The 15,184-nt window shown below is 42.9% G+C and overlaps 1 protein-coding gene across 4 annotated transcripts in view; it reads left to right on the top strand.

The window, feature by feature from the left end:
* Positions 1-15,184, top strand: part of MYPN (myopalladin) — a 117,912-nt gene that overhangs the window by 79,031 nt on the left and 23,697 nt on the right. For 3 of the 4 annotated variants that reach the window (XM_087702514.1, XM_087702515.1, XM_087702513.1), the window contains 3 exons: positions 568-1,179; positions 3,012-3,138; positions 12,426-12,518. In XM_087702514.1, the coding sequence (XP_087558640.1) occupies positions 568-1,179; positions 3,012-3,138; positions 12,426-12,518 (832 nt within the window). The remainder of the gene's footprint in view (positions 1-567; positions 1,180-3,011; positions 3,139-12,425; positions 12,519-15,184) is intronic. The other variant, XM_087702517.1, reaches the window with a different exon arrangement.

Genomic DNA, 15,184 nt, shown 5'->3' with positions numbered 1-15,184 from the left:
TGTGGCTGTGTGATCAAAGTCCCACCCTTTTATTGATGTGTCATTTACAACACACATAAAGAAGGGGATGCTTTGATAACCCAGTCATGGCTGCCACCTTGACTCTTTTAATACCACCACCCCCAGTAGATGTCCCTGCTTATCTCACTCACAAAAAAATATTGTGAGATTCAATTATGATGCAACCTCCCTATGTTCTTCCATTGCCTTTCTCATATTTTTACATTCTTACTATTGAAATTCTACGAAGGGGCAGAAGAATAGACGAAATAGGTGTACCGTGTCTTTTGATTAATAGACTTTTGGCTGGAAAGAAAAAAAATGAAAAGTATTTCATTAGAAGGAATTGATAAGGTCCTTGTAGGTGGAGAAATAATCAGTTTGTAGTACATGGGATTCGGATTTTGGATTGTTTGTTGTGCCTTCTTCCAGGTCTTACTTACCCTAAAAAGGCTTTGAAATGCAAGGAAAAATATATAATTTCGATTTGGTTTCAAAAGTAGAGCCTACAGCCTGTTCAAGCACCCTATATTATAAATTGTATCTATTTTGATTTTTTGGATACAGGGATGCCACCCAGTTAAAACAACTACACAGTCAGGTGTTGTTTGAGCAACAGCAAATCCATCAACCATCTCATCCAGTTCCACCAGAGTCATTATTCAATACTGGCCCAGGAAAATCTGCTACTTTGCCCATTCAGCATCAGCACCAGAAGCAACCTTCATCGGCTACATACAAGCAGAACAAGGTTCCTTCTACACAGACATTCACATACACCCGACCTAAACAGTTCCTGGCATCTCAAAACACCTCAGCAGGCAGCAGCCCTTCTAGCTCCTCTGTGTCTTCTTTCAGCAACGTACCTCTAGGAACCCAGAAAACAACGAAGAAGGAAAACCTCTTCGCATCTCCTCCACCAGCCCAATCAAAATCTCTGGAAGGGTTGACAAACCAAATGGAGCAGCCTCTTCCAAGTCCCAGAGAACATGTGTTGCCACCACTTCTTCTCTCTGTGTCTAACATGAACCAGTTCCAACCCCAGAATGTGCTTCCTACACCTCTCTCTCCTACGGGTCGGATTCAGAATCCTGTAGCTTTCCTGAGTTCTGTTCTACCCGCGCTTCCTTCTACACCCCCAACAAATGCCATGGGGCTGCCTAAATGTGCACCTGCCATGTAAGTAATGCAAACTTTGAATGATCAGTCAGTAAAAATATACTGATCTCTGGCTATCTGTTCACTCAGCAAGTTAAAGCAGCCCTCCTCTCCTCCTCCTTCTCTGTCTTCCCCTTCTCCCTTCCATTCTTTTCCTTCTTCTTCAGATTACTGTTTTACTTATGTTTTTTTCATATCTGAATTTTACCTCTGGATCATCTTTGCTTTTTTTGTTCCCTGAAATTGGCTTGACTAAAGAGAGGATGTTATACTCTAAAATGTGCTCTTGCAATAAGTGTGAATTCATTATTTGCAATTAAAGTCATAGGCGTTTCTAGTCCCACAATATTTAGAGGGTTTAGTTTAGTTTGATGCATTGAAAAAATGCTTTTAAAAACTGATCGCCATGATACGAAAAAGATGCTGAGACCGCAGAAAATGTGTATAGAAGAGAAACAAAGACAACAAAGGGCCTGGAAGCTGAATCGTACGATGAACTGTTGAAGGAGTTCAATATGCCTAGCCTAGTGAAGGGTAGTATTTGAGGTGCTGTTAGAGAGAAGAGGGGAGAGACTTATTCTCCAAAGCACCTGATGGCAAGATTTAATGGGTGGAAGCTTGTTAAAGAGAGATTAAACCTGGAAATAAGGATAAATTTTCTGACAGTGAGAACAATTAATCAGTGGGAAAGCTTGCATTCCGGAGTTGTGGATGCTTCATCGCTTGAGGTTTTCAAAAGTAGACTGGACAACCATTTGATTGGGATGGTATAAGGCCATGATGGCGAACCTATGGCACGTGAGGGCAATCTGGCTGCGACGTCTGTCACCCCATTGATCGCCAGGGTTTATTCAGCTGATCTGGCTGGCTAGGCGGGTATCCCCTTCCTCCCTCACTGCTCCATCTGCATCCCTCCTGAAGCTGTGTGCTCGGTGGAAGAGGATGACTATCCCAGATAGAAGGAGTGTATCTTCGGTCAAGGGTATACGATAGCTGCGCTCCACTGCTAGAACCTCCAAACAAGTTCAAGGTCCTATGGCACGCATCCCAGAGGTGGCACACAGAGCATTCTCTGTAGGCACCTGCGCCATCGCCAGCTGCCCCGTGCAGGTGCTTATTGGCCAGCTGGTCTTCACATGTGCTAAAGCACCGGATACCTGAAGACCAACTGACCGATGCACATGCACATGCTGGAAAACTGAAGACCAGCTGGCCAGTATGCATCACCGGCGCACATGTTCTGGTTTGGGCACTCGGTGCCGAAAAGGTTCGCCATCACTGGTATAAGGTCATCTGCCTTGAGCAGGAGGTTGAACTAGATGACCTCTGAGGTCCCTCCCAACTCTATGATTCTGTGTTCTACATTTTAAAAGTCCATGCTTCAAATCCAGGAGGAGGATTCCATGATATATCAAGACAACCTCTCTAATCAAAAAAAGTCATATGGCCTTTCATGTAGCCATAAAAAGCAATAAAAAAATCAAGTCTGTGTAACAATAATATCATAACAGGTCTTTGTTCTAGTATAATATTGTATTGCTTGGTTTTTCTAGCATGCCTAGATTCTGTTTCTATTCTAAATGTGTACTGCTGGTGTAAATTTATTCAGCAATTGTAAATTAGCTTGTATATGAATTCCCAGCACCACATAGTGGAAGCACTATAGATTTTTAACATAGAGCAATATGGAAAAGGAGATCTATAAAGACTCAGAGGTATCACAGGATTCAAAGACCATCCAAGATAGTAGTCAGCTTCCAGCACTTTCGAGTCTTCTTGTTTTTGTCCCTCAGAATAGCTGATGGATTAATTCAGTGCTTAAGCAGGTGTTAAACTGAGTCTCAATTTCACAGGGGAAGCCATGGAATGCTGAAGAAAAATCTCAATACTTCACAGTCATCAACAGAGGATGCCGCTGTTGTGAAAGGTTTAGAGAAACGGCTGCATTTATGGAATGATGAATCTTTCCGCAGTCAACAGGTCAGTTTGCAGACTACTGTTGAAATGTGTGTGGTGTTGAAATATCAAAACTTGGGGGTGGTACACCTGGAAAAAGGGGAACCTCTTAGGTACTGTGTTTCCCTGAAAATAAGACAGGGTCTTATTTTCTTTTGACCCTGCCGAAATAAGCACTGGGCCTTATTTTTTGGGAGGTCTTATTATTTTTTAGGTACAGGATGGAGCAAGCGTAGTCACCTCATGGCTGCTGCTGCATTGCAATATTTTAAGGGAGGGCTTATTTTCAGGGGAGGGCTTATTTTAGCACAATCCAATTGGGCTTATTAACCAGAGAGGTCTTATTTTCAGGGTAGTGTGGCATTCAATGGGCAAATGGTGTTGATTGCATCAAAAACATACACTCCCACACCAGGGGTGGGCTGCTAGGGGTTCACACATGTCCGTGTGCTCCTCTAGCTAGGATTCTGCCCAGTTCAGTGAACCCCCAAATGCCACCCCACCCTTCCCCTCCCTTTCCAGAAGTCTCCACGCAACCCATGCCAGGTAAGTGCAGGGCCCACACAGCGGCTCAGGGAAGGGGGTAATGGGCCTACTGGAGGTTCCAGAATTCCAGAAATGGGCCTGTTTCCAGCCTCCAGAGGGTCTCCGGAGCCCGGGGGAAGCAATTTTTGCCCTCCCTGAGGCTCGAGGAAAGCCTAGCCTGGGGAGGGTGAAAAATGCCCCCCCCCATGGTGCAGGAGGCTGACTAGGCCACACCCACCATAGCCACATCCACCCAGTAACGGGGCAGCGAACCTGTTGCTGCAATTTTTGAAGCCTACCCCTGTCTCACACTCTGTTCCAAAGTCCCAAACATGGGGAGGATTTTATAGTGTGATCATACAAAGTATATGTGAATGTTTCTTGCTTACAATCACTATTTATAGGATACCACAATTTGTCTAAAGCAGGGATGTTCTATGGACTAATAGACTTCAACTTCCAGAATTCCCCAGCCAGCATTCTTGCAGTTGAAGTCCACAGGTCTTAAAGTTGCCAAGGTTTGACACCCCTGGTCTAATTTGTCAATGATTAATAGTTGTTTATACCAGAGCCGTAAATAGCATGGTTTCAATTATCTTGGAATCAGCCATTTCTCCCTCACGACGAGGGACTTAGCTTGACTTAGAGGTGAATCTTCTGAATGATACATACTCAATCACTAACTACTTCAATGACGTCTTGTCGAGAAAATTCTCTCACATTGCAAAGGTGAAGGTCCCATCTCAGTGCCTGGAGGTTCTTAAATTCTGGATGGTGAGCAGGATCGGGTTTAAGCCTGGCAAGATGGATTGATTATGGCATCCGTTTTGGTTATTTTCTATCTTTGATTGGAGATTAGATTGCATCATCCTGCATGGGTTTAGTTTGTAACTTGCGGGCTCTTGGTTCCTTAGATATGGCTAAGAGGCCCTTTGCACAATTGCATCTGGTGCAACATTTATGACTTGCCTTTGTTGGGAGGCCCTGTTCACAGTCACTCCTGTCTTAGTCGCCTCTTGTCTGGGCATTTGCAATGCACAACCCCAAATGATCCTCAATGCAGCAGCACAACTAGAGATGGGATCTCCAGGTTCTCCTATATAAGCTTTGAGAGTTGTATTAGTTACCGGTTTCCTTCTGAGTACCATTCAAGAGGTTGGTTGTCATCTTTAAAATCTTACATAGTTTACAATCTGGCTATTTTTCCTGTCTACCTTTGCTTGATGATTTCTCACCCTGTAAAATGAGGAATGGTGGGATCTCTCCAGGGATGGGCTTCAAAGTTTTTAGCAAGGGGTTCTCTGCCTGGTTGCTGGCTGGGTATGGCCATGGTGGGCATGGCCTAGTCAGCTTCCTGCACCATGGTGGGTGGGAGGGGTTTGCCCTCCCCTGGCTCCAGAGGCTTTTCTCAAGCCTCCAGGACAGTGAAAACGGCCTCTCCAGGCTCCGGAGGCCGTTTCCAGCCATCCTGAACTTGTGATAGGCCTGTTTTTTATTCTCCCCGAGCCTCTGTGTGCGCCCTGCGCTTACCTGCATCCAAAACGGGCCATATGGGGACTCCTGGAAGGGGTGGGGATGGCAGGGCAGGGCAGGGCCAGCCAGGAATGGGATTTGAGGGTTCTACGAACTGCACAGAATCTTAGCTAGAGGTTCTCCCGAACCCCTGCATATCCCCAGCAGTCCACCCCTGGATCCCTCCAAGTTCCTCCTCTTCAGGAGTGTCATCTTCGGGACTTTTCTCAGTAGACCTATCACTTTCTCAGTAAAGGAACACCTGATTGGTTTTGCAGAAAGCCATTAAAACTCAGCTATTCCAAACAGATTTGTTGTGGCTTGTCATGATTTGTATTAAGAGGAATGCTCCTTCTACGGATTCCTGTGTCCTATTGATGTTCCACCCATGCGAGGGCTGCTGCTGGTCCTTGTTGCATTGATTACTACTTCAGTTTTCTAATGGAAGAGTGTAAACATCTCAGAATCCTGTTTGGTATGACATAAATTGCAGGAAATAACAGAAACATGCTTCATATGGAATGCGTCAACAATATACATCAACAAGAGATCATACTGTACCTCATTAAGACAAGATTATATTGATATTTAACTGCTGTTACCAGCCCAATCCATAGGCTGAGGCCTAACTTGCTTTTGCAACATTGCTGAAAAGATCCCTGTTTCTCCCATTAGTTTTCTTTTTAATTAACAACAAGCAGTAGTGCTAAGCTTATTCTTCCGGAAAAAATAAACCACCAGTTTTTCCCAGAATCCCTTAAAAATAAGGACCCAGAGGCATTCTGGCAAAATGAAAGCAGCAGCCGGGATACGGGTTCTTAGCAGGGGTCTTCTCTTGGATGGAGGGCTGTCAGCTGTCCCTGCTGCAACTGCCAAAGAAGGATCAGAGGAAGGTTGAAAGGGGGATCAGGAGGTAGAACGGTGCACCTGCTCCAGTCCATCACTGATCTTGTATACAAGATCTTGTTTATTTATTTCTGTATTTAATATATTTTGTTAGACAAGGAACACAAAACTAGAAGTGGCTTGGGAGCTCATTCCTCAGCTTCAAACAGTACCACCAGATATTTTCTTGGAAACTTTCATAGAAGGTATCACCAAGGGGAATATGGAACCTCAGGTATCAGCCATACAAGGTTGACCAGGGCAGGAAATCAAATCCCCAAGAAGGCTAAAACTATTTTTGTTGAGATGGGCTATAATAACAGAATCTTTCAAGTCTGAGCATCCTATACCTATACATTATTTGTTGTTGTTGTTAGTTGCAAAGTTGTGTCCAACCCATCATGACCCCATAGACAACATTCCTCCAGGCCTTCCAGTCCTCTACCATCCCCCTGAATCCATTTAAGCTCATGCCAACTGCTTTGGTGACTCCATCCAGCCACCACATTTTCTGTCGCCCCCTTCTTCTTTTGCCTTCCATCTTTCCCAGCATTAGGGTCTTCTTCAGTGAGTCCCTCTGCTATAATCTGAGCTCTGAAGGAAGGCACGGAAAACAATTGCTGGAACAACTGCTTTATTTAATAACTAACAATGAACAAACAACACTTTAACCTCTTATATAGTGGAGCTGTCAAAACAGTTAACCAATGGGAAACCTGGAATCTTCCTGCCAGACTGGACCAATAAGAAACGGCCAATTCGCAGCTGCCCTATCTCCATACTACGAAAGATTCCAATTGCCTGTGCAAGGGTTCCGCAATGGAAGCCTTGTGAGATAAAAACATGGCGCAGAAGTTTAAAATCCCCCAAAAGACTTGCAGCTCTGTTTTATTGGTGGGGGCTGGAGCCTTTTTAATGACTTCCACCTTGGCTGGGTGTCTCAGGCATCTATGTGAAATCCCAGGAAGTCTACGGATTCCACCCCAATGTGGCACTTGGATTTTTTTGAGTCCCGCCTTGCGGAATCTTTGTAATACGACTCTGAGTTTAGACAGCAGAGCCTCCCAACTTTGTGCTGCTATCAGCACATTGTCAAAATAGGGTAACACCCCTGGTAGCCCATGGAGCAGCTGCTCCATGATGCTTTGAAAAATGCCTGGGGCTACACAGATTCAAAGCTGGTGTCTGCAGCACTGGAATGCTCCGCAATGTGTGACAATCGTTTGAGTGTCCGCAGTAACGTCATCCACTGTCAATTATTGGTAAGCTTGAGCTTAGTCAAGTTTAGCAAATATGCTGCCCCTGCCCAGTGAATGCAACAAGTGTTGCATCATAGGAATAGGATAAGGATGCACTTGAAGGGCTTTATTTAAAGTCAATTTGTAATCAGCGCAGATCCTAATGGATCCATCTGATTTGACAGGTATAGGGGTCTCCCACTTAGCATAATCTACAGGCTCTAACACCCCCTGCTGCAGTAGCTTGTCTAACTCAGCGTCTACCTTACTCTGGAGAGTGAATTTGACTCACCTTGCCTTCAAATGGATGGGGGTTACACTGGGGTCTAGATTAAAAGATATTGGGGACCCTCTATATTTACCAAAAGACTCAGTAAAGACTTCTTCAAACTCCCTGGCCAGGTCTTCAAAGTCAGTGGCGCAGTCAGTGGCATGGATGTCTGTAATGGAAAAACTGAAAGCTGCAAAGCACTCCAACCCCATTAAGGTAGCCCATGGTCCATCCACCACCACTAATGGCAGGGATCCTTTAAATTGGCCATATTCCACAGTGAACATCCCATAGCCTATAATTGGTATCAAATTATTTTTGTAATCCCTTAAAAAGCAGCTGCCCTGGGCCAAATCATTATTTTTAACTTTGGGCAGCAGCCGCTTGAGAGTTTCCCAAGCTATAATTGATTTGGTAGACCCAGTGTCCACCTCCATTCTACATGGAATCCCCTCAATCAGTACACTGATACAAATTCTTGCATATGGCACTCCACACAGATGCGGTATTGACGGTGTCCATGTTGTCCTCCTCTCGGTCTATGGCATGGCAATCATCTTTGGTCTGGAATGGACGCCTGTCCTTAGGTTGGTTGACAGGGTGATCGGTCGGCTTATCTTGACTTGGAAGAGTGGCGTGGCACACATAAGCAAGATGTCCCATTTTGCCACACCGGCGGCAAACAGATGACTTGAAGCGGCAATTTGATCGCATATGATTGCCTTCACAGCTAAGGCAGCCCCTCTGAGGAGATTTTGCAAGAGGCTTCCACTGGCGGTTTGCGGTCAAATTTAAATGGCTAACATCTTCAGCTGTCCATTCTTCATCCTCATTTTCAGCCATCAGTTGATTGACCATGGCTGCAGCTGAGGGCTCATTGTATGCGGCTTGAAATCTTCGAATTTCAGCCATGGATAGGTCTGACTGTTCGGCCGCTCTTGCCTCATCCAAAGCGATGGTCAAATTTAAATTGGACCTGGCCAGCAATCGGCGCTGAAGCCGCAGGCCCATAATGTCACAAATTAGCTGTTCTGACAAGGCTTCTTCTAAATCAGGGAAATTGCAGCAAATTGCTGCTCTTCTCAAAGAAGCCATAAACTGGTTTATGGATTCAGTTTCTTTCTGCCTACACAATCAGAAAGAATATCTCCTAGCAAAACGTGAGGGAGGAGGAGTGTAGTGTGCCTTCAATCTGGCCAGTAAAATGTGCCATGGCACAGCATGTACAGAAGCTGGAGCGCCTAGAGGCCGGGCCATGGAAAATGTTTCTGGGAAATATCCCCTCTTCCTTTTGGTAGATATTTCAGCAAAATCATGGGCTAAAAGGAAACATTCGAATCGCAGCATGAATGTTTCCCAAGATTCTTTCTCCTCAGCGAAAGCCTCAAAAGGAGTACTGCCATCATTTTTGCCATAGCTTCTTAATTACGAGGTAATTCTGAGAGATCACTAATAATTTCCCTCAGAATCCCACCTTCATTGCCAGTGCTATAGTCTGAGCTCTGAGGGAAGGCATGGAGACCGATTGCTGGAACAACTGCTTTATTTAATAACTAACAGCAAATGAACAACACTTTAACCTGACAGCTCTTATATAGTCGAGCTGTCAAAACAGTTAACCAATGGGAAGCCTGGACTCTTCCTACCAGACTGTAGTTGTGTCTGGACCAATCAGAGCCTGCCAATTACTTGACTGACTTCCCAGCCGTAGTCATGGTGATCTTCCTTCTCATTAGATGGCCAAAGTATTTGAGTTTCATCTTCAGGATCTGGCCTTCTAAAGAGCAGTCAGAGTTGATCTCCTCTAGGACTAACCGGTGTGATCACCTTGGAGTCCGAAAGACTCGCAGGAGTCTTCTCTAGCACCATAGTTCAAAGGCCTCACTTCTTTGGCACTCAGCCTTTTTATGGTCCAACTTTCACAGCCATATATTGCAACTGGGAAAACCTTCCTTCTTATAGTTCGGTAAATTATGGCAATATCAGTCTGAGGCACTTATAAATGTTGCTGGACATTCTGCTTTAGCTCCTTTCTACTGAGCTTCTACATATCTCCATCAAGGACATCTTACTTGTTCTCTACATTGAAGCCCCCACAGCCATTTCAAAAGCCACTTTGCCCAAGATTGCTTAAATTTGAAGGCAAAGTTGCCCCTCCTTAAGGGACAAAATAATATGTACATTACATAACTAAAGTAGACACATCACGATTGTGATGGACTGATTATTGTTCTCATTATAGTTTCAAGCAAACATTCAAAGGCAATTCCACACTAGTAACTTACTCTGCCATATACAGGTAGTCCTCAGCTTATGACCACAATTGGGGTCACAATTTCCACTGCTAAGCAAGGTGATTGTTAAATGAATCATACCCAATTGTATGCCTTTTTTGCCACAGTTATTAAATTACTGCAGGTAAGTGAATGATACAATTGTTAAGCAAATCTAGGTTCCGCCCATTAAACTTTGTTGAAGACCAGCTGGGAAAGTCACAAATGACAATCACATTATCCCAGGATACTGAAACCATCATAAATACATGCCAGTTATTGAAAATCTGACTTTTTATCATGTGACTGTGGGGATGCTGCAGCAGTCATAAATGTGAGCACAGTCATAAGTCACTTTTTTCAGTGCCAGTTTAACTTTGAACAGTCACTAAATAGATGGTTTTAAGTTGAAGAGTCATCCAGCCATTGTTGTGCAATATATCAACAATAAAACAGGTTGGTTTGTTCTTTAATTTCCATAGTTTAGTTTAGTTTACTTTATTGTCACTCCACTTTGTACAATGAAACTAAATGTGACCTTGATGTACAATGACAGTTCAGGTTGTGGTTGTTATGGAATCATGTGCACTCATTTAGCACAACAGCAGGTCATGGCTGGTTTCCTCATTGACTTTGACTTATTGGAAGCTGGCAGTGATGATCACAAGTGGTGATGATGTGACTGTGGGAAGCTGTGATCATTGTAACTGTGTGGCGGTTGCCAAGTGCCCCAATAGTGATCCTGTGGCTGTGGGGACACTGTGACAGCCACAACTTCAAGGACTGTCCATAAGTCTTCTTGTTGAATACGGTTGTATCTTTGAATGGTTGATGAAGAAGAAGTTGCTAAGTGAGGACTAACTGTATAGTCAAAAGCCCTTTCCTGTCTTTCATGGTTGACAAAGCATAATGATACCCCTGATAACAACAATTGGACTGACTACTTGGTGGGCTCCATAGTGCCCTGGGGTCTCTGGCCTGCTGGCAAAACCATGTCTTCATGCTTTTTGAAAGAATGTCAGTGGTGGTGGTGGTGGTGGGGCAATAGCAATAGCAGTTAGACTTATATACCGCTTCATAGGGCTTTCACCTCTCTCTAAGCAGTTTACAGAGTCAGCATATTGTCCCCAACAACAATCCGGGTCCTCATTTTACCCACCTCGGAAGGATGAAGGCTGAGTCAACCTTGAGCCAGTGAGATTAGAACCGCTGAACTGCAGATAACAGTCAGCTGAAGTGGCCTACAGTACTGCACCCTAACCACTACAGCAACCTTATTATTTCTGCAAGGATGATGTTCCATATATATTTTCAATTCCTCTCAGCAGTGACTGAGTGATGCTATAATATGTCATAAACCACTAATTTGAAAATGGTCTATGTTATCCTTCTCACTTCCTCTTTTATTAAAAGAAGCCCATTTAGGCTTGCATCAAAAAGTTAACCAGTTTCAGACCTGGGAAATGAGATACCATTTGAAAATTCCAGGATTGTAAGAAAGACTGGGAAATTTAAAATAATCCCAGAAAAGACATCCAGTCCTTCCATATGGCTGCCAAGGAAACTACATGGATATTCCCAAGTCATTATAAGGAAAGAGCCTGATTTGAGGGAAACTTAGTTTTACTTTTTCTTTGCTTTTTGTTGAGTAAGATAATGACCACTGAAGCAAATGTGATTCTGCCAGGGAAAATGATTCCTTTAGAATAGTAAATGCCAAGAGGAAGATGAACGCCTCAGCATGCTGCACATCGTAATAAGAATTGTTGACAAAGACATTAAATGAGCAGAAGACATTAATGGTCTGACACATCTGGATATGGAATCCTTGCTAGTCCAAAATTGTTCAGTTAAGAAAATTGATGATATTTTTGTCCCTATCTGAAGCATTAGTCTATTGAAGGGAATGGATAGACAATAATGAAATTCTGCAATGGTTTAATGTGCTTAATATAAGGGAGCTGTTTTTAAAATACTAGTGGGAAAGAAGGTTACTATCCAGATGCTAACTGAGATACCGTGTTTCCCTGACAATAAGACCGGGTCTTATATTATTTTTTGCTCCAAAAGGTGCATTAGGTCTTATTTTCTGGTTAGGTCTTATTTTGGGAGAAATACGGTACTAATTGTGTCTATCTGACTGATGATCTTAAGTGGGGCTTATTTGGGGGGATGGGTTATATTACGAGCATCCTGAAAAATCATGCTAGGGCTTATTTTCTGGTTGGGCCTTATTTTGGGGAAAACGGAATTATCTGAGAAATATTTAGGATATGAAAAACCAAACATTGCAAATCTCAAGCAAGTGGAACAATGATGTTGGAGGGTCTTACTTTTGTCAAAAAGAGAAGGACAATTTGTGAAGGAGGGAGCATATAAAGAATGGGAAAATGGCAAGCACATATATAATACGCAACCTGTAAAATATTCTATGCTACCTCAGTTAACTTAAATAGATTATACTATCTAGTAGCAATTAAATCCTAAGTTTGCTTTTACCTCTGAAACGACCTTCTGTTCTTCATTCTTTCAATAAAATAATGCCCATAAATGTCATCATAACTTTTTCCTCATGCAATTTTCCTCATTCCTCGTTCCCTCCGCCAGAAAACAGCCTATGATGAAAATCTGGCTCGTGGGCTACAGGGACCCAGCCCTCATTCCCCAACTTTCAACTTTACCGCTGAGGAAGTATCCCAGGTACAGCCTTCCTTTCCCACACATGTGTGCCTCATATGTACATATGTTCAGTAGAATGCAAAACCTGAAATTTAACTTCTGCCATTGAAACAAGGTTGGGTATTTCTTACATTAAAATGAACTGTGATCATGGTAAGTATTTTAACAGCAGCCAAAGGTGTTAATTACAAGAAATCTGGGTTCAAAGCAAAGATATTCCGTAAACTACAAAAAAGGTTCAAATTCTAAAACCCTGTTGGAACATGGTTCAGTGTATTTGCATTCTGACCAGAGGGCTTTCAAAGCAGCTTATGAGTTAACTGTTGTTAATTCAACTGTTAATGTTGTTAACTCAAGATTCACAATCCATTACATTCTAAAGTTAGTTATAACATTTCCATATTTTATTGTGATGCATTTTCAGTTTACATATTTTCAGTGTGCAGCCTTCACTGCAGTTAAGAATCCCCACCCTGGATCAGTTCTATAGACTGTGCTTTTGATATTTCTTATAGAGCAAAAATGTTCTAGCACCTTGACATAAAAACTAAATATTACAGAAATCATTGTATGAGCATTATAACTGCCCAGGTTTCTTTTATTTTGCAAGGTAGCCTTCTGATGTGCTGCCATGTATATAATCTGCTTCAATTATTCTCAAGTCCTTACGGTGATGGTACTGAACCTAAATTATGTCAGAGTCTCTGAAACTAAAAATTTATTCATTCATTCATTCATTCATTCATTTATTTATTTTATTTTATTTATAAAATTTATATGCCGCCCAATCCCGAAGGACTCCGGGTGGCTTACAAAAAAAGAGAGAGAGAAAAAAACAGTTTAAAATCACAACACTACATACATTCATTCTAATCGGGGCTGGACCTCAACAATGAGGTCAACAGCCCCAGGCCTTCCAGAATAGCCAGGTTTTTACAACTTTCCCAAAGGCCATGAGAATGGGTATGGTCCGGATCTCTGGGGGTATCTGATTCCAAAGAGTTGGAGCAGACACAGAGAAGGGTCTCCTCCTGGGGCCCGCCAGCCGACACTGTCTGGCTGATGGCATCTGAAGGAGGCCCAATCTGTGGGATTTTACTGGCCGCTGGGAGGTATGTGGCAGTAAGGCGGTCTCGAAGGTACGCTGGCCCTAAGCCATGTAGGGCTTTAAAGGTAATAACCAACACCTTGAATTGTGTCCAGAGACCAATTGGTAGCCAGTGCAGCTCGCGGAGGAATAGGTGCAATAAAGAAGATCTGAAAATAATCTTTTCTTCAGCAAAAAAATGTGAATTTTTTTCTCCAGGACTTCTTTTCAATCAGTTCTGCCTCAACTCCCATCACAAAGGGCCCTTCTAGATTGGTGCAGTGTACAAGGATAGTCTGACTAACTTTACTAATGCCCCAGTGGTGAGTTCCGGATCCCGTTCCAACCAGTACGATTGGAACTGGCGGCATCCATTTGGACACGCACAGTGCATGCATGCGTCTTACTGCTTCCATGAGCCTCCTCGAGCCTCCATGCCGCTCCAGCTGCTCAGTGGAGTGTCGCACAAGTGCTGTATGCACCATGCACGTGTGCAGAAGCGCGGAAGCCTTAAAAGACAGGTAAGGAGCTCGGGCGAGTGAGTGGGCCCTCTGGAGCATCATACCGGAACGGTATCCAGTGCTCCGGGCAGGCTCCGGTACGCCCATACCAGGGCATATCACCTGCAACCCACCACTGTAATGCCTCTCCTCTGTTCTTGGACTATTCTTTTCCTTGTCTGAAGAGCAACCAAAAGAGGAAGCAAAAAACAGAAGGCTAAGGATGACAAACTCATCCCATGTTGTCAAGATGGGTATGTGAGAATAAATGTAGACTATGCCAAGATGATTTCAGAAAGGAGTGCTTTAGGGATGAAAATATGGTGAGGTGGAAGTGCCTTTTGATTTCCCCATCAAGCAAACAGCTTTTTTGGCGTGAGGGATTTCAATTAAGAAAACTTCATGGAGATAGTTGAACATGATTCTCCTTGTTTTAGGACCCTGATTAAATTGAGAAGTGGGGATGGACAATTCTCATATATACAATGGGGAGATTTCCAATTAGGATCTACATTTTGAGTACAAGTTCATCCTACTCTGAACTTCATCCTGCTGATGTTATTATTCGCTCAGTGGAAGAGCAAGTAGACATCTACATTCACTTTTTTTGGTCACAGGGACACCTACATTCACTTTTTTCTTCTATATTAGTTCTTGTTAGTTTTTAATCTTCTTTTCAAAACTCTTGGTAAAAAAAGTACAAAAAAGTAAGAGCTATTGAGACCAGAGATCCATTTGGTACAATTCCTCACCACCAGCTTTAAAAAAAATTGTAATGAATCAGGCATCTTCAGCTCATGTTCTTTTACTGGAATCAAAGCTAGACAGAGATTCAACTTCTTATCTCAACATTCAATATAGCAAAGTTGAAGTCAATAGTAAGAAAAGTAAATACAAGTTGGTAAAAGTAGATTTGAAAATATTTAATTTGCCATCTTAAGTGTCTTTAGCATACAAATTCTGGGAGTTGAAGTCTACATGTCTTGAAGTTGCTGAGGTTGAGAAACACTGAATTAATTTTTGGTAAACAGGAAATTATAAAATATTTCATGTTCATGGTAAACTTTCAGATTGCCTATTCCATTTTCAGTAGATTATTG

The sequence above is a fragment of the Thamnophis sirtalis genome, unplaced genomic scaffold, assembly GCF_051295495.1.
Source record: "Thamnophis sirtalis isolate CommonGarterSnake01/CBP01778 unplaced genomic scaffold, rThaSir2_p1.2 scaffold_15, whole genome shotgun sequence".
Lineage (NCBI taxonomy): Eukaryota > Metazoa > Chordata > Lepidosauria > Squamata > Natricidae > Thamnophis > Thamnophis sirtalis.
Note: the sequence above shows the minus strand (reverse complement) of the source record. Positions and strands in the feature narration are given on the sequence as shown.